The 18,740-nt window shown below is 36.6% G+C and overlaps 1 protein-coding gene across 1 annotated transcript in view; it reads right to left on the bottom strand.

Annotated features, from left to right (window-relative positions):
- Positions 1 to 4,777: 4,777 nt before the first annotated feature.
- Positions 4,778 to 18,740, bottom strand: part of Atp8b4 (ATPase phospholipid transporting 8B4 (putative)) — a 216,463-nt gene continuing 202,500 nt past the window's right edge. Inside the window, exons 25-27 of the mRNA XM_076848565.2 lie at positions 11,025 to 11,163; positions 8,165 to 8,295; positions 4,778 to 6,316 (exon numbers count right to left, since the gene is read on the bottom strand). Coding sequence (XP_076704680.1) covers positions 6,035 to 6,316; positions 8,165 to 8,295; positions 11,025 to 11,163 — 552 coding nt within the window. The 3' untranslated portion in view covers positions 4,778 to 6,034. The remainder of the gene's footprint in view (positions 6,317 to 8,164; positions 8,296 to 11,024; positions 11,164 to 18,740) is intronic.

The following is an 18,740-nucleotide window of genomic DNA, read 5'->3' on the forward strand; positions in this document are numbered from 1 at the left end:
TACGTAAGAAAAGTCATGCTTAAAGTGATGGTTTAGAAACATGTCCTGGGGTGGGGGTGGGGTGGTGCTCTTGACTCCAGAGCCCCGACTCTTACTTCACTGCTCTGGCTTCCTCTGTAAAATTAAAAACTGACTCAATCAATAAATAACTTTCTCATTCTTTTTACGAAAAGCTGTGGCAAGAAATAAGATACAAGTGATTAATAAGGTTACTTCCTCAGAACGATACCACTTAAATCCCAGGGACTGTGTAGGCTAAGCTCTGAAAAGAAAATGATGTTCTCATAGCACTGGGAAAACCCCATGAGATCCCACGGCAGCCTGGGATACGTGTAGCAGCATCCTTATTTTCTTCCAGTCATGAATATTCTGTTGTGAGGCCCTCTGACATACTTTCCTGAAACAGCACTGTCTTTCCCTTATCTCTCTGAGTTCTGGCTTGCCCTTGGCCTATAAAAAGAGCTCATTGTGTTTATTTTCTTTTGTTTCCTAAAATAAATTATTACCTACTCACCTAACAACTACTGAAACTATTGCTCCCTTTGAACTTCTTTAAAAAGTAGTTGCCATACACTGTCTCTAATTTTTCACTAATCATTTTTCAACCTCCTACAATCCAGAAGAGGATTTATCTCATATCACTTCTTATTTATCTTGTACCACTGCCTCTCCACACTCAGTGCCCGTGGAAATGCCTACTAGATGTAAGCAATGTGTAAACCTTAACATGAGAACTTTGATGAAGAAAAGGAACCATAAAGCAAAATCAATCGAAAAAAGTATTTCCAGTGAACTTTTCTATCACTAAAAATTTAACTAAGCTCCCAAATTTCTGGACATAATTATTTATAAATACTTTGTTTGTAAAAAATGCTTGAATGATATATTATCAGCAATATGTTTGGATAAAAAACACAATATCTAAAGATATTTTGTCACTGATATTGTGTAGTTAGAAATTGTTCCTATTCACCAAACATCATCTTGCAGCTTTAGAAAACATAAATTATTAGCTGGTATAGAAAAGAAAAACCAAGAAAATATTTTGACCTGTCTTACAGGATCTATGGATTACTTGGCTTAAAAATCTTATTGTTTTTAATATAACTCAGACTAAGTAGGCACTTTAGAAAGAAAAATAGGTGTTGTTTTGTAGATGACTTAGCATATGTTCTGAAAGGGCTGAGTGCCAGTTGTCATTAGCAGTGAGATGGGACTAGTCATTAGTGGCTTATGTCCACTCTCACTGGTCAAGTGTTCCTGTTTTACTGATTGTTAAACAATCTTCCAATATCCCTTAATCATGATCACAAATTATTCTTTTCTAATGGTCATTTAATGAAAGTGACATCATTCCAAGGACATCAGTAATGAGAATTTTATTCAAAGTCTTTCCTAAGAATGTTCTGAAGTCAGCATATTTTTTGCCCAATCGTTTTGCATCATATAGATATACAGTGTTGCACAGTGAGGAGAGATAGGAGACCAGAAGTAAAACCATCACCTGTCAACCATCACTGCTCATTTTCCTAGAAGAACTGTGGACACATTTGTGGCAAGAGATGAAACACTAAATTTCTCCTTGATCACTACTCTATTTCCTATTTCCAAGTTAAGTTAACCATCATCTTTCCCCAACTCCTGGTCCAGTAAGATTTTTCTCTATAAGCCCAGGGCTGCAATTTATTAAAAAAAAATTTAAACTTGCCCTTTATAAGCCTTGCAGGAATCTGCATTGAGATAGCCAGACATTTTTGGCCAACTAATCATTATTATTTCTTGAACTCTGGACGTTTATGTATGTGCTCCAAGCTGATTTGCATTCTACACAAGTTACAGGAATAGATCTGCCAGGAAGTTGTGAAATTCAAGGATAGATAGGCCCCTTTCTTGGTTAAGTCATAGCTCCAGTTCTACAGATTAGCCTAGCAAGGCCCTCCAAATCTTTTGCAATGCGCATTTTGAAATACATGGGTCATTTGCTTCTGGCTTCCAGGCAGTTCGACTAAAGGCTTAGGCTACAAAATTGCAAAAGTTTATGATTCCTCACAGAGGAATGAAATGTGACGCAGTAGAGCAAACTGCAGGCATTAAATACCAGATGTTAATGTAAAAATTGGAAAATTGTGGACCCTCGTGGTTATCTGACCCATGACCTTCAAAATCCCATCAAAAAGTTTGTAAATCATCATTTCTAGAATCTTCCACTATTAAACCTTGTGCCTATTTTTAATGTAAAATAATAATTCTGAATAGACAATTTGGTCATATCAAATGTCTTGAGACATTTACAGTCTAACAGAATAATGCAATTTCCAATCATAAATCATTAAGTTCAGACTTTCTGATTTGTTGGGTTTTCTAAAGTGATTTTTTAGAAAATAGTTTGAGACATGTTTGATTCCCTTGTCTGCATGTTGCACCTATCAAATTTATAAGATGTTAAAGAAAAGTGAAAAAGGGAAGAAATCTCACTTATTTGCATGGAGAGGGAATGAGGACCCTGGAAATATACCTTTCAAAACATTTTTGCATTTGTTTGCACGTTTTCCCAGTACCTACACACTTGAGAAATGAAATGAGTGATTCTGAATGAGGTAGGACTGTTTAGAAATCCCACATCTATGAAGAGAGCTTGGTATTAGGTGAGGAGTTGCTGAGAGGTTCTAGCTTTTCTACCTTCTGTGGGATATTGGGCAAGGTTTTTAACCCCTCTATGCCTCCATTGCCTCTTCCGAAAAACAAATTTAGCATGATGTCTTGATCATCCCACAGGGTTATAAGACTCAAGGAAAACAGTTTGTTTAAGAGCCAGACATGAGCAGCAAAGTGCTCTACAAGTATGAAGAACATCATTCAGGCTCTTTCACTCAATTTAAATCTTGAAGGAGCTGAGACCCAAAGAATCTCCTTCAAGCCCAAGGACAAGGTAGAAAGGACTTTAAAATATTCCTCTTCTTACTGGGCATGAGTATCTTAACTTTGTATCTATACTTTTTATATTTAAAGCGGTGGAGAAGAAAGGAAGGTGGAAAGAAATCTTACTGAATCATTAGCAAGAAACAATATGTTCAACCACCACAGGGTTTAGTGCCTCTCTGGTGAACAGAGAGCCACAGAGAGCAGCATACCCGGGCTATTCTAGAGAAATGCAAATCAATGTTAAGTGTCAGGCCCTTCCATCAAGGGAGCCTCCAGTTTCATGTCTCCTCTTTCTCTCCATAGTCAAACACAATTGCATAAACACATGAGCAACACTGGCAAGAACAGCTCACAGAATGGGAAAATGCGATAAGGTCTTTGAGACCAACTGTGCAATTGTCCATGGACGAATGAAGACTCTGAGGCAGACAATGTTAGGCAGCATGCCCCAGGAATACAAATCAGCAGCATCACTGTGATGACAAGCCAGAGCTACTGGCCCCTTGCCAGGAAGATCTTGATATCATACAGAATGTACAGGAAGTTTTGTTACTCAAGTCTCAAATACAATGTAAATTTTTCCTTTTCCTTTGAGGGATTAAATTTATATTTCAGAGAGTCACATCACCTTAAGAAACTTACAACTAGAAACGTTTCTCCTTTCTTCCTACCTTCCATCCATTTCTTTCTCTCATTTTAGCTAACTTTCTTATCCTCTCTCTTTCCATCCTTCATAGATATATATACCTGGAGGCAGATGAGAGCAACAAAGATAGCAGACCTAAGTCAAGGAAATGGAATTTGCATTTGCCTATGATAGCTCAAAACTTGGGATGAGAATTTAAAACACAAGGATATCAACTTAATTCCTGAATCTAGAAAAAAAATAAGTTTTTTTCCTCTCCAAATAATCTGATATCATTTATAAAAATTAAAAATTTATTACTCCCCAGTGTCCCACCATCACCATCCCACTCCTTGGACTTTTCATCTTCAGGATCAAAATCATCCCTGGCACTTGTAATCGAACAATCTTGCAATGGGTGTGTGTGTTTATTTGGACCTTGTGGAACCAAAGTAAACTGATAATGTGTTTCTCTTACAATAATCCACACTATCTGTTTATAAACAGCCTTATTTAATTTGAACTGAATTTGCAAAATTGGATCATTTCTAATCTTTCCCATCCTTACACAAAGTTCCAACTGGTCCATTTTATTCTTGACTCTGATCCTAAGAATGATGTACATTTTCCCCAGACATATAAAGGAAGGGGGAAGAAAATAGTGGACCAATGCAACAAAATTTTCCCCAATGTGTTCCCCATAAAGAAAAGAAAAAAAAACATCAAATACCAATATGACAAAGCATTTACTGAAAGTTTTCAAAATTTCCAAAAAAAGTTACGAAAAGTGAGAACACAATGAAACTGATGACAAATTAGATACTAGAAACTAACATATTGTTTAAGTCTGCACAGACATGTAGAGGGAAAAAGGGAACACCTATAAGCATTTATATGGTTAAAGCACTTTATTTGGCTCTTTTATTCATATTATCTCATTTGGCCCTATTCAGAAAAATTATCCCAGGCTTAGAAATTAAGACCAAAAAAATAAAAAAGATTCTGACCTTTTAAATATCATACTGGCCCATTATTCATCAAGCCTACTCAAGGATCATCACACTGTCTTGAGAAATACAATTTTGTTTAACCAATAATTCAATAGGGAACAGATTAAGAAACCTATAAAACTAGAGGTTGGTTTGTAGAAAACTAATAAGGAATGATGATTTATTTTTTGCTTTCTAGTTGAGAAATAAACCTCCAAGTTTATAGTTTTATGTCCCTGTAGGACACTAACCATGACACATGACACATGACACATTCACCTTACTTTGAAATCTCATTTCATCAAAGCTTTCCCTTGAATTACTGATTACTGAAATTCTCATTCTTCAATTCTCTTCAAATTGTTCTGGTATTCTGACAATTAGTCAGCTAAAACCAAACTCATATATTCATATAGAAATTATTAATGATTTGAGATTTGTGATTTGACAATCATCAACTATATGAGGTAGGAAGTATATCCTCATTACAGAGGAAGAAATTTAGTCTAAGGAAAGGCACTGTTACCTGCCCAGGTTATAGAGGTAAGAAGTGATGCAGCTAAAATTTGAACAGAAATCTGCCTGAAGTCTTTTATAGGAAACACACTGATGACTCATATGTGGACTAAAAATTGGACTGGAACATCTCCAAAATTATCAACCTTATCTATATACATACATTTATATATTGAGATTATAAATGTGATAGATTGAGATCAAGTGTAAACTCCCAATGCTTGCTGATTCCATTGTTCTGGATGATGATCAGAAAATTACTTCCAAGGTTGAAATAAAACTCTCTGAAACATATTCAGAATATTTCTAGAGAACCACTTTTTGACTTTTCATTAGCATATCCCTACAAAACATAGTCCAGGAGTTTTTTAGTAAATTTGACTAAATTATCAGCCTGCACTGCTGCAAAGATATTCAGTTTATTTTGTCCCTAGACCTGGTAAAACAGCCTTTTCTATTCTTCAGCATGTAAGTGAATTGCTGACCTGGCTGAACAGACAGGTAGTATTAAGACTAGCGAGTAACACATGACTCAGTCTGAAAGCACCATAGTATGCATTTAAATCTTGGAAGAATATCTGGAAAAAGTCTGCCCTTTACATACATGGTTTGTCTAACAACTGTGACTTCACCTCTGATATGTACCTTTAAAATGTACCCTTTTATCCACCTGATGATCCATTCAGTGTTTATGCAGATTCATGCATTTCTTTCCATAAATAACATTCTAAAGTTTGGGTCAATTGGCCTCTGGGTTGATAAAAATCTGTGGCTGTATAATAAGGCTTTGGTCTACCGAATCACAAACTGGACATCAGGCCTGGCTTTCTGTAGACCACACCCCTCTTTGAGAGGCTTTGACAGCTGTCTGCCATAGATTCAAGTGAAGGAAGGCAATTTGCTCCACTCCTTGCCCCTGAGCAGCTGGATTTCAACTCCAGTTGATGTGAAAAGATAACTATGTGTTCAAATTCATCTTGATTCACAGTTTCACTGCTTTATCCTGACTAAAGCTGTTCACTGTGTCTGTGGTTTTCTTGCATAGATTTTCAATCCAGCTAGTGCTATGACAAAGTGTCTTTTCCAACCCTGAGGTTGGGGGTGGATTTTTAACTCGCATATTTTTTCCAGATGTGATAAGCTCTCCATAACCTTCTTGGTGAGCAAAACTATATCCAGATCTTCTTGAGCTTGACCTGCGGGTCCGAGGCCTTCGTCTGCTTGTGGGCTTTGCCTTTTTTTGAGCTTTCTGCCACCAGCGGATCTGGAGAAAAACAGACTCAGAGTAAGATGAATCCAAGTGACAGACTCCAGGCACTGAGCCATTTTGTAAAGTAGAATGTTTTTTTCAGTAACAATAACATTGGCAATAACAAAATACTCACCTCCATTACTAAAGGATGTTTTAGACCTAAAAAACAAGAAATTTTCCACCCCAAAGATCACACTGAGCACTAATGGAGTTTTATTTCTATCAGGAAACTAACACGTAAATAAGAAACAGTCTGAAAAAATTCATTATTGTGTCCATTTCATACATCTTAATTGTATAGAAGCAACTTTTTTTTTTTTCCAGTGCTGGAGATAGAACCCAGGGCCTTGCACAGGGTAGGAAGAGACTTCTTTCTTTCTTTCTTTCTTTCTTTCTTTATTAGACACCAGGAATTGAGGTCAGAGGCACTCAAACACTGAGCTCTGTTTTGTATTTTATTTAGAGGCAGAGTCTCATTGAATTGCTTAGTGCCTCGCCATTGCTGAGGCTGGCTTTTGAACTCACAATCCTCTTGCCTGAGCCTCCTGAGCCACTGGGATTACAGGTATGTGCCACCACACCCAGCAGGACGATGCTTTTATTCAGAAAGATTTTCTAACATGTACCACCCAGACACAATCAGTTCAACAATTTATAGTCCCATTTCCCCAAAATAGCCTGAAGCAGGAGAAAATTTAGAAGAGTTAGGAATTGTCAACTCTTGTTGTATCATTAGACTTTCAGGATATGAGTTTAGTTTGGGATGTTGCGATTTTTTGTTTTTGTTGTTTATTTCAACATCGCTTGAGTGGGTTTCCAACATTTCTTTAATTTTCCTGCAAAGGTAAGGAGAAAAAGACCACAGGTTTGTGTAAGTGACCTTATTCTCTGGTTTGGCACATTGCCTAATTCTGACTTTTGTCTCTGGAGAAAGTTATGAAGCAGAAAACCACAATCAGTCATAACATAGAAAAAAAAATGAGCATCATCTTCCTTCCTTCAGTTTATCTGTAATTTTCGGTTTGTATCAGCTCAGAGCCAAAGAGAAAGGACAGACATGACAAGGGATTCTGAATATTCAAAAGGACTCATTTCATACATTGGCCCCCGGATGTGAGGGACATCATGATAAGAAGAGTTCCCCTTCAAGCATCCTTGGCCTGGCTCACTGCTCTCATTGAACATCTTTACCTTTTTCTTGATAAGGCTACAAATATATCTATCTCCCTGCTTTCCTTCTCCTTTTTTTTGAACCTGAGTCTTGACCTAATATGACATTATTTTCTTTACACTCCTCTTTCTGTGAAATACTGAAATATGTCCTAATTCCCTGGTTTGTGTATTTCTATAATCTTCCTAATTTCCTTCTAACTTTAAATTTCCTAACCCATCCATAATGCTGTTATTCCCTTTTTAAATATGTTCAAAAGGGAACCTCTTTCCACGTTTCTGAATATACTATATTACTACAAAATTGAGGGTCCCTTTGACTCATCTCTTGCCTCTCTCCCTTTTACTGCACCCTTTACTTGCCCTCAAGTTAAAAACTTTTCCTATAGCTTGCCTTTCTCTTAGAATAATTATCCAAACTGACTTGGAAGCACTTCCTTTTTAAAAAGTCAGCTTTTAAAATACCCAACTTAACTTTTACTTTCTCACTGTTCACCCACACTTAGTCTAGGTGCTTCTTTTCATTCAATACATGGGCAATCCCATCTGTCCTGACAAGATCCAGGTACTTATGGGTGTTGGCCTATGGGAATTTCATTAACCTTTCCTTGGGCTTCCAATCAAACAGAGAAGGGCACCATTCTGAGAGCCAAGAACAAGTCTCTGAGTATTAGCAGCACCGCAACATACCTGATCACTTAGGGATGGGTATAAATGCATCTTCAAAAATCTGAATGTCACCACGGGTATGACGGAGACCACTGTTGTTAGGAGAATAATAAGCCAAATGCACTTCTGGTTTAGGGAATGCCATGCGTTTCCTGTTGTTAAAGAAAAGTATACACTCTGGTTATAAATAGAACTGAAGCAGTAATAGAGTTTTTTGTCAGTAAGGTCTTCTATAAAATGATGAGGCCTGGTCTACATAGGAGAACCAGTGAGTATCTTCTCAATCTATCACATGCTCAGTGGTGGTGTGGAGAAGGCAAACATGGGAACTGTCTAGTGGCCTGACCCTTAGATTTACCAGCATGAGCCAAGCATTTGTTATCCAGGCTCAGTCCAACTTCACTCATTAAGCATAATTCTTGCTTTAGCCTCAAGTTTCCTTGACTACAAAGCAGCAATTGTTTTTAAAAGGCTTATTTACTTCTGTGGATTCCTGGATAAAAATGATCATATCAAACTCCACAAAAAGTATTCCAAATGCAGGCACAATCTCAAATAATGGTCATGTTGACTGGCTATGTCATCAAAGGTGAGCTTCACCTTCTTCAGGGCCAACCTTTTAAATTCTAGGCAAAGGACCCAGAAAACCTGCCTCAAAGATATTTGCTATCTCTTTGATGTTCTCTTGGTGATGAGATGCTTAAATTTCCAAGGAGATCAGGGAGGTTGCTGGGTTTGTGAAAGGAGCATCCATCCCCCTCACTGTTGATACAGTCATCCAACATGCCAGGGCAATAGGGCAGTGAAACTCATTTCCAAACTTGTAGACAGTTTCCTTTCTTTATTCTCACACTTCACAAGCTTTGATATTTGCCCAAACACAGTCAAGTTCCATGAGAAGACACTGCTCCAGTTTATATTACCACAATAAACTTTTGCCCCTATTCTTTTGCTAGGGATCTATCATGATACCTTCATAGGTCCCCTATGGCAGTGCTAACGTGTTAACACCATTCATTGGGCTTAGGGTATGAGGGCTTGGCTGCTCATGGGTATGTCTGCTTTTTCTGGCTTTGGAGATTAGAAGCTGCCTACCAAAGAGCAGTTGATTCCAGTTGCCTTCAGCCACAGACAGAAACAAACTTGACTCAATAAATTAAATGTCTTTTGAGCAACTTGAAGCTCAATACCCCTAGGCAAGGCTGGAAAAAACAAGCTTCTCTTTAAAACCACACTCCCGCTTGCTGCTGGTTGCTAAGGGGAAAAAAATTTTTTTTTTCTTAAACCCCAATGTTGATCTAAGTTTTGTAAAGTCTCATTGGAGCTCAGTAATTAATTCCTGGAATGGCATGTGCTTAGCAGAAAAGAGTGGTCCCCACACAAACTCCTTTCTCCAGTTGAGGAATTCCAATTCCATTATGCACGTTAAAAGGCTCTCTCAGGACTGGAGGTCTGCTATTCAATGCACTGAACTTCCATATTTGGCAACCAAATAATAAACAAATAAACAAACTTAAAAATAATTTTAGTCTCTTTGTTTCCTAATCAGTTTATTCTAGTTCATAACCGACATGTCTGTATGTGGTTGGAATCTTTTGGTATACAAAGTATTAAGATCATATATTAAGTAAGAATGGTACAGTTTAAATACTTCTATGTATACCCAGGGAAGGACAAAAGTTAAAGAACAATCTTTAACTTTAAGTGCATGTGTGCATTTAAATGGAACCTGAATTTCAGCTACTTTTGCATCAGTGGCAATATCTAACTTTATAGTTAGTTCTGTATGTTTTCTATGTGAATCAATCTTCTAAGAATTGTTGTCCAGACTGTTACCCAACTAGTGGGTACAAATCTCATTTGAGCTCAAGAAAGCTGTCCCTGCACATGGCTACTCTCTAGTTCACTGTTCCCTACATACCTAGAGAATTCAAAACTTCTGAGCAAGTATATTAATAGCTTTCTTGTGTGAAGCTCAGTGACTTTGCTGGGAATCATATTGAAAGGTGGACTGCATTGGAAGTGTACTCTGTGCAGATACCAGGTATATATACTCTTTTAAGGAATATTAGGGAACCTTTTCTACCCATCTTACATTCAAATCCTTCTGCAATGTCCCCAACCAGTAATCAGGCCACCTTTGCTTGAATAATAGTTATTACCTATGTTATAATCAACATTTATTGAAAAGTTACTATGTACCAGGATATTTGCTAAGTAGTTTATATATTTTTTTCTTCATAAGTTTTCTATGAAATGAAAACAACTAATATCCCCAGTCTATAAATGAAGATTAATTAAATCATGTAAAAGAGAAGAAACTTGCCTAAGGTCAGAGTTTGTTAAGTGGTAAAGGTAATACTTGAGCCTTGGATGTCTGCAGAGCCTAGTCTTGAGGCCATTTATAGACTAATGTCCAGCAATTTGTAAGAGGCTCTAACTTATGCATCATTTCTTTCCTATCTAAGTGCAAATAATTCCTATAGGTGAACTTTGGCAGGTATGTTAATGATTATGTGGAAGAGTCTAGGGTTTCTTTTTCTTCTCTCTTCCATATACAAACTTCTCACAGGTCTTCAGGTAGCCTCAAGGTTTGTACTATGCTTCTTGTTTCCAAGGGGACAGCCTGCTACATCTGGCTATTGAGAACCTGCAAGCTTCTATCATAATGATTTTTCTACATCTGGCAAAGACAACAGAAAGTGATATTTTAGAACTTCTTTCAAGTCTAGAATCTCCAGATGCCTACCTCAGTCAGTTCCTGGAGAAGGGATCACGGGTCATTTTCAGACCCAACCAACATACACATGAAAAATAAATCACCAAGGCAAATAAATGGAAGCATGACTCTAGGCTCCACTAGACAGTAGGATTCACTTACCAACAAATGGAAACTGGTTTGGGAAGACTTCATAGATGCCATTACTGTGCATTGCAAACAAAATAGAGAAATAAGTAGCAATGCTGCCCCAGATGAAGACATGATTAATGACAGTCCAGTAACTGGTATCCAAGGCTATCTGTAAAAAAAAAAAAAAAATCAAATGCAAAATGGAGATCTTTCAAGTTTAAAAGAGCTTCAGAGACCTGCTCTTTGACAACAAGGTTGCACCTACCTAGGCTCCAGGCCACCACAGTACCTCCACCATCTGCACACACACACACAGGAGACTGACTTAATTGATTATTTCTATTAGACAATGGATTTGAGAACTTACATATTCAGACCATGTATCTGCCCAGGTTGAGACAAAATATTAACCTTTTTTAAAATGAGAAACAAGAAATGGAATGGTTTTATAATTGTTAGAAATTCTCTCAAAACTTTTCTGTTGGAAAAAAATCTGTGGAAAGCAAATGTAACATTTTAAAATCTGTACATAAATTTTCACATGACCATTTGGACACATGAATAATCTTTTTTACATAAATATTTTACATAAATATCTAACTCATTTTAATGATCTTTTCCTTAAATTACCCAAATCATAACAAAGAAAAATCATGAATCCTCTTTTGGCATAAAATTCAGAAACTGAATTCAAGGTGACCTGGGAGCATGTCACAAACCCTTCTGCCTTCCAATAACATGTTGTAGAAGCTCAAATAAAAGAAGAGTGAAGTGCTATTGGAGAATGAAATAATCTCTTCAATACTTGAATTCTCAAAGATTAAAAAAAAAGTACATTTTGATGTTATTTTTGTATCTCAGAAGTCCCAAGTGCTTGAAGGCCAAGTGAAGATTACATTTCTAGTACAGACAATGTACAAGACCAGATTTCTTCTCTGCACAAGGAGACCCTGCCTGCAGAGTAAATAGGCATTTCTTAATATATAAAAACATATCTTCTTCTCACTTGCAGTTTACTATCCTTTAAAATGTTGCCCATTAAAAGGATGCTGCAGCTTTGGCTATGAACTTCCAGGTTTATAAAAGGAAAGTTTTTTTGTTTTTTTCCTCGAGAAGCCTAAAAAGAGTCGCACCATCATGCCTCAGACAAGAGCTGCTGGTTTTCTAGTTCATTAGGCTAAGACATTAGACTAAAATCTCCAACTCTGTCTTGCACCACCTGTCAGTTCATCACCACCAAGAGACAAGAGCCTGATCTATGTGGGTAACAGACGGCAAAGAAAAATCATAACCCATGAAAAGAGCCCAACTCAAAATACAAGAACAGGTGGCTCCTACTGAAGCAGAACTAATAGAAGAAACAGACAAGCCCTGTAACAACAGCAAAATGGAGTACATCCTCTTGAGATGCAATTAGATCACAGGAAAAAAACAAAAACAAACTCAAAGGAAGAATGTTATTTCTAAATTTAAAACTTCAATAGATAAAACAAATAAGAATAGTTAATAAAGAGAACTGAATTAATATCCTGGGGGGGGGGGACTGGAAATAATATCTCACAATAGGGAACCTGAGGAAATGGAAACCGTTTGTAAATCTAGAGATGTTGGAACCATAAGCTCAATATACAATTAATGGGGGGGCTGGGGTTGTGGCTCATTGATAGAGTGCTTGCCTAGCATGTGTGAGGCACTGGGTTTGATTGTCAGCACCACATAAAATAAATAAATATGAAGTTATGTTAAGTATATATATTTATACATATGTAAAATATATATATATGTGTGTGTGTGTGTGTGTAAATATATTTATACACACACAATTAGTGGCATTTTAGAAAGAGAAAAAGGAACAAATAGAAAGGTAGCAATCAATGAAATGACAAAAGAAAACTGCTCTGTGATAACAAATAACAGACTTTCAGATTGAAAGAATCCTCTAAATCCTAGGCAAATTAATGAAAAAAGATATATTCTGGTAATATTTATGAAGTCTAGGGACAAAGAACATAAGCAATAAGACAAAGTCGAAATTCCAGAGGAAAGAGAATCAACCTAACAAGTGAGGCTGGGATATAATGGAATGACAACAAACGTTCTTAAAGAAAAAGGCTCTGACTTTTACATTTATAAGACAAAGAAAGAAAGTTTTGAGTTCAAACTTGTAACAGCTAAATACTCTTTCTGAACAAATTGCTCAAAGATATTATTACAACCACATAAATCAGAACAAAGACCTCAAAATATTGGAAGGCAGCATAAAAATGGTAGTCAGCAATGATTCTTATAAATTTATAGCTATAAATGAATAATAATGGCAGCATAAGCTGTTTTATTAATATGGAAAGAATTTGGGAATGGTCAAAACATACATTAAAGGAGCATTTTATAACATCTTGGAACTAAAATTCAAAATTATTAAGATGCAAGAGTTGAGGATGAGAGTAAAGACAGGGAAGGAGAAACAAACTTAAAATTTTTTGCTTAATTGGAGATAGTTCAGAAAAGGTTTAGAAAAGAATAGTGAAACATTTGGTGAAGGATACACATAGTATGCAATTTTAGTATAACAAAATGACCATGTAGCTTTAAACACTATGAAAATAACAGAAATCAACAGTAAAATAGAAATATGATAGTATTGCAAATTATTCATGGAAAATAGGATTTTTTATGAATCTAAGTATGAAAAAGGAAAAAAAGAGTAGGCTAAAAAGTAGTCATAAAATAACATTAAAAGAGCTATAAAAACATTTTACAACAATAAAATGAGTTAAATTCCCATATCAAAAGAGAAAAACTAATAAAATTAGACAAAAAGAAATGAATTTGAAGTGATTGGCTCAATTTTTATATAAGAAAAAAGAAAACTAAGCAAAAGAAGCAAAATTGATACTTAAAAAATAAAACTTAAGTAAAGATTTTTTTTATCATGATAAAAGCTGAGAGCTACAAAGAACAAATCAGGAACCACTAAGTAATATAGCCTTGAATTATGTTAGGTAAAATCTTTTTGAAATACAAGTACTTGATAAAAATCAAAATTACAGTGGTAAACTTTAACACACTTCTCTCAACATTGAACAAGCATGGTGGTAGAGGTAATTGGTTCTTTTGGAATTGTGTGGCTCACCTTCTGGCCTCTAGTCACTAGTGTGTTCACAGCTGAGCTGTAAGAAATGGCAAAAGTGTTTTCACTACAAAAATGCAGCCTTATGGGTGGTTTTTGTTCCCAATGGCATTACATCTAGCTGTAGCTCTTCCTGGTTCATATGTCCTCATAAGGACACTGAAGCCATCTAATACCTTTTAATTAAATGTTTTTCTTTAAATCGCAGAAGTCTGTGATAGTGGTACCTACTACCATTTTTCGTAAGTAATATGGCAACATTTATGAAAATTTTGAACGTACATACTGACCCAGAAGTGAAAAACAGCAAAATATCATTCTTTATCCAGCATATTGGTAAAAATTAGGAGTTATGACCCCAGAAGTCTTATTTCTAGGAATTCATCTGACAATACATAAAATATATATGTACTATTATATGCATTGTAACATAGCTTCATAACACAAAAAATAGAAACATTAAATATCTATCTGATGAATTTCTATTCATCAGAGGACTGATGAATAAATTATCATATATCATAGTATGAAATTCTGTACAGCTGTTAAAAAGATTTATATCTGAATATGTTGATTAGGAAGGCTGTCTAGATTATATAGTTAAGTGAGAAATGCATATTACAGAATAATATGCATAATTATGATCCCCTTTTATTGTGTGTGTATGTATGTGTGCGTGTGTGTGTGTGTATCTCAAAGCCAAGAAAAAGTATGGAAGAACTTAAACTATGATAATCACATTAGTAGTTAAAGAAGGGAAGGAAAGGAAAACAGTTCATTTTATTTTGAACACTTCGGCATTTTTTTAAATGTTAAGGGAACATTTTATAATCCAACGGACTATAAAAACTTATTGAAAAAAATAAAGAAAATAGAGACTACTAAAGTTTGGCCTGTAGCATCAGCAGGACCTAAATTTATAACTGTAATTATAGACCATGGAAATTTCATAGGAGTTGAGACCACATCAACAAGTCAAGCTTAGACAGCAAGGAAAGGATATCAATACTGCTGCCAAAATGAGCATATTCACAGAACTCCTGAAATTTATTATTCCATATATTAAAGACATGAGTTTTCTGTTGAAGCCAAAATTGCTGAATTTCAATGGTTACAAACATTTACATGCTGAGGTCTGAGAATTCTATGGTGAAGTAGACATTTGTAGGGCTTCTTGGAAGCAAGATATATATAGGCAGTGATCATCCTCAAAGAGAATAGAATGACAGGGGCTGGGAATCTCTATCTTACCCAAGCTGAGACTTTCATGTTGATAAAAGATATGTGTGTTCATCATATGTTAATAGAATTTCTTTCCCGTCTTATTCAAAGATGATGCTGGTCTCCTAGATATCCTCTCAGGAAAGAGAGGTAGAGATCATGAGTTTCCTGTAGCTGAAGGCATTTGGTGAGATGTATAGCTATTACTGATGGCATTAGAACTGGGGAACTGGAGTTGGAAGACGTGTTCAAATCCTGTCCTAACATTTTTTTTTTTTGCAGGATTATAAATTAACTTTCTAGCCACATCTATGTTCTCATATGTAATAACATTATATACATTTCATTGGACCATGAAGAGGGACTACATGACATAAAGAGATAATCCCAGTGCCTGGCCCAGGATCTTCCTTAATGCTCAGTATAAGCTTTGTTCCTGAAAACCTGCATTTAAATCAGTCTTTCTGTAGAATAAAAGACTTTGTCCTAGACAACACTGAAATCATACAGACCCAGGTTTTACTCCTAGCTCTCAGACCTACTGTGTGACCTCAGGAAAGCCACCCAAACTCTCTGAACTTCATCTGTAAAGGGAAACAATAATATGTACTGCATAGTGGCATTGTGAGGAGTGAGTATAATGTATAATGTCAGTCAGAGTGGTGACAGGCCTACTGTGGCCATGCAAGGTAAGAGGCAGGGAATTAGAACAGCAGGGCCTGTTGGTACCTTAACCAAATCCTTCTCCTTTCCTCTCTCCATGTATCCCTCTGCCTGACATTCATTTGACAAATATTTATCCATGTCTGGCACTCTAGTTTTTGCTGGAAGTTCAGTGGGAAACAAAATACACCAGAAACTAGAAACCTGGGTCCATTCTGCTTCTGGGGAACCATCTTAGCCTGGATCTCTGCTACTTCATTCTCCTGCCAGAAATTATCCTCAGTCTCCTGGCTGCTTTAACCCTCAGAATTAAGACAGGGTAAGGGCAGGGGGAAATCAGGCAAGGGGGGACCCACAGAACAGAGGAGCATGTGGATAAGATGGAGGACTTCACACTGCAACAGGGCAAAGGGATCCCAGCCACTGAGGACTGAGATCCCAAAGTACACGACTTCCTGTATACCACACTGCTTCCCAATTGTGCCTAACTACTCTGCATACCAGTTATGACTGTGCTGCAGGAAATGCTCGCCCCAAATCTCTACTAAAACACTGAATGAAAGAACACTGATGAGAGAAATCAAACCATTGGATCCTAATGCTGAGCCTGCAACATAGACACTGTTTGATCCTGAGCAAATCACTTATTATTTCTGGGCCTACAATTGTTATTGTCAATTTTATTTTAAAATATATCTAAGCTTGTGGTGATGCAAGCCTGTCCTTCCAGCTATCAGGGAGGTTGAGGCAGGAGTTAGCAAGGTTAAGACCACTTGGGAAATTTAACAAGACCCTGTCTCAAAATATCAAATAAAGGGCTGGGGTTGTGGCTCAGTGGTAGAGTGCTCGCCTAGCACATGTGAGGCCCTGGGCTCGATCCTTCACACCACATAAAAATAAATAAAATAAATGTATTGTGCCCAACTACGACTAAAAAATAAATATTAAAAAATATATATATACATCAAATAAAAAGGGCTGGGGATGTAGTTCAGTGGTAGAGTGCTTGCCTTGTATGTGATAGGACCTAGGTTCAATCCCCACTAACACAAATATACACCCAAATAGATGAAGAGAGAGGGGTCTTAACATGCAACCATTAATTCTTTGATCCTCCTTCCTTTAGACGGTGGATCTTAATTTTCCATTTGAATGTGGGTTGAACTTAGTGACTCACTTTTAAGGAACAGAGGGAAAGAGAAAGACAGTTTACAATGGAGAAACCTGAATATCACCACCATAACCAAGTAACCAAGTTCATCTAGAAGTCGTGTTGATGTCTCGTGTTCCCTGAGAGGATGAGACATGATATACCCTTCAATCACCTCTTCATGATTCTTCCTCAAAATCCACATCCCTGGTCTGTCCCTAAGAAAATATCAGACATCCCAAACTAAGGAACATTCCACAAAATACCTGACTACTGCTCTTCAAAAGTGTCAAGGTTGTGAAAGATGAGGAAAGACTAGAGATGTTAGAGACTGCAGGCTATAGTGACATGAAAATTAAATTAAATGGATGATCCCAGATTGGCTCCTGGAACAGAGAAAGTGTATTAACAGAAAAACTAAGGAAAGCTGAATCAAGTCTGTAGTTAATAGTATCCTATCAATGCTGATTTCATTTTGACAAGTGCACCATAGTTATATAAGATCTTAACAATAATATTAGAAACAAGGAGAGAACATACAGAAATCTTTGAAGTATCTCCGACTTTTCTGTAAATCTATGAGTATTTGAAAATAAAAAGACTTTTAAAAATTATTCCTGCTTGAATAGCAAAGTTTATGAATATCTTTTCAGCATATCTTAATTGTGTGAGGCAGCAAAAGATCACCAATTTATGGGCATTTGTTTCCAAGTTTTGTATATTAAGAATAAAGCTACTATAGATATTCAGGTACAAAAGAAAGATCATCACTTTAACATTGTTAGATAATTCAGAGTAATACTGTAAATCATTGAAGGTCTTCTGAGAAGGGTACTTTGTACCTTTCAGCTGAAAATAATCTATTTGAAAAGATATCCAGCAATATGTAAAAGAAACCTTAGGCTTCCTTCCATCCTTGGACACAGAATCCTCACTTGAAGAATATATCCTTAGGGAGGGATGTGCCTATAATCCCAGCCATTCAGGAAGCAGAGACAGGAGGATCACAAGTTTAAGGTCAGCCTCAGTAACTTAGCAAGACCCTGTCTCAAAATAAAATAAAAAGAGGGTGATGTAGCTCAGTGGTTAAGTACTCCTGGGTTCAATCCCTGGTACCAAAAAAAGAAAGGAAGGAAGGAAGAGAATATATAAACTTGAGAAATAATTAAAGAATCATATTAAGAGTTATGTTTGTGAAAACTTGCCATCAAGACACAGTTTCACCTTCTGCACCACAGTTTCACCATGTGGTCCTGAGGCTCACCCCACAGGGCCTCACTTTTGAAGGCTTCTAAAATCTCACTCACGTACTTCCCCAGAACATGTTACATAGCTGGGTTGGTGATTGTTTAGACTCAGCACAGGAGGACTCTGATTTTCAGACTGGTTGGGAACTTACAATGGACACATTTGAAAACTGTAGGTACAATCTGTACCACGGGATTTGACACACCCAGATGAACTCTCTTTTTATAGTAGGATCATTAGAGAGAAATTTCCCTTTTAACATCTCCCTCATTTTCTTAATACTCAAGAATTGTCCATTGTTGTGTCGGGTAGATCCTAGGTGATGTTCTGGGTC

Source organism: Callospermophilus lateralis, chromosome 3, assembly GCF_048772815.1.
Source record: "Callospermophilus lateralis isolate mCalLat2 chromosome 3, mCalLat2.hap1, whole genome shotgun sequence".
Lineage (NCBI taxonomy): Eukaryota > Metazoa > Chordata > Mammalia > Rodentia > Sciuridae > Callospermophilus > Callospermophilus lateralis.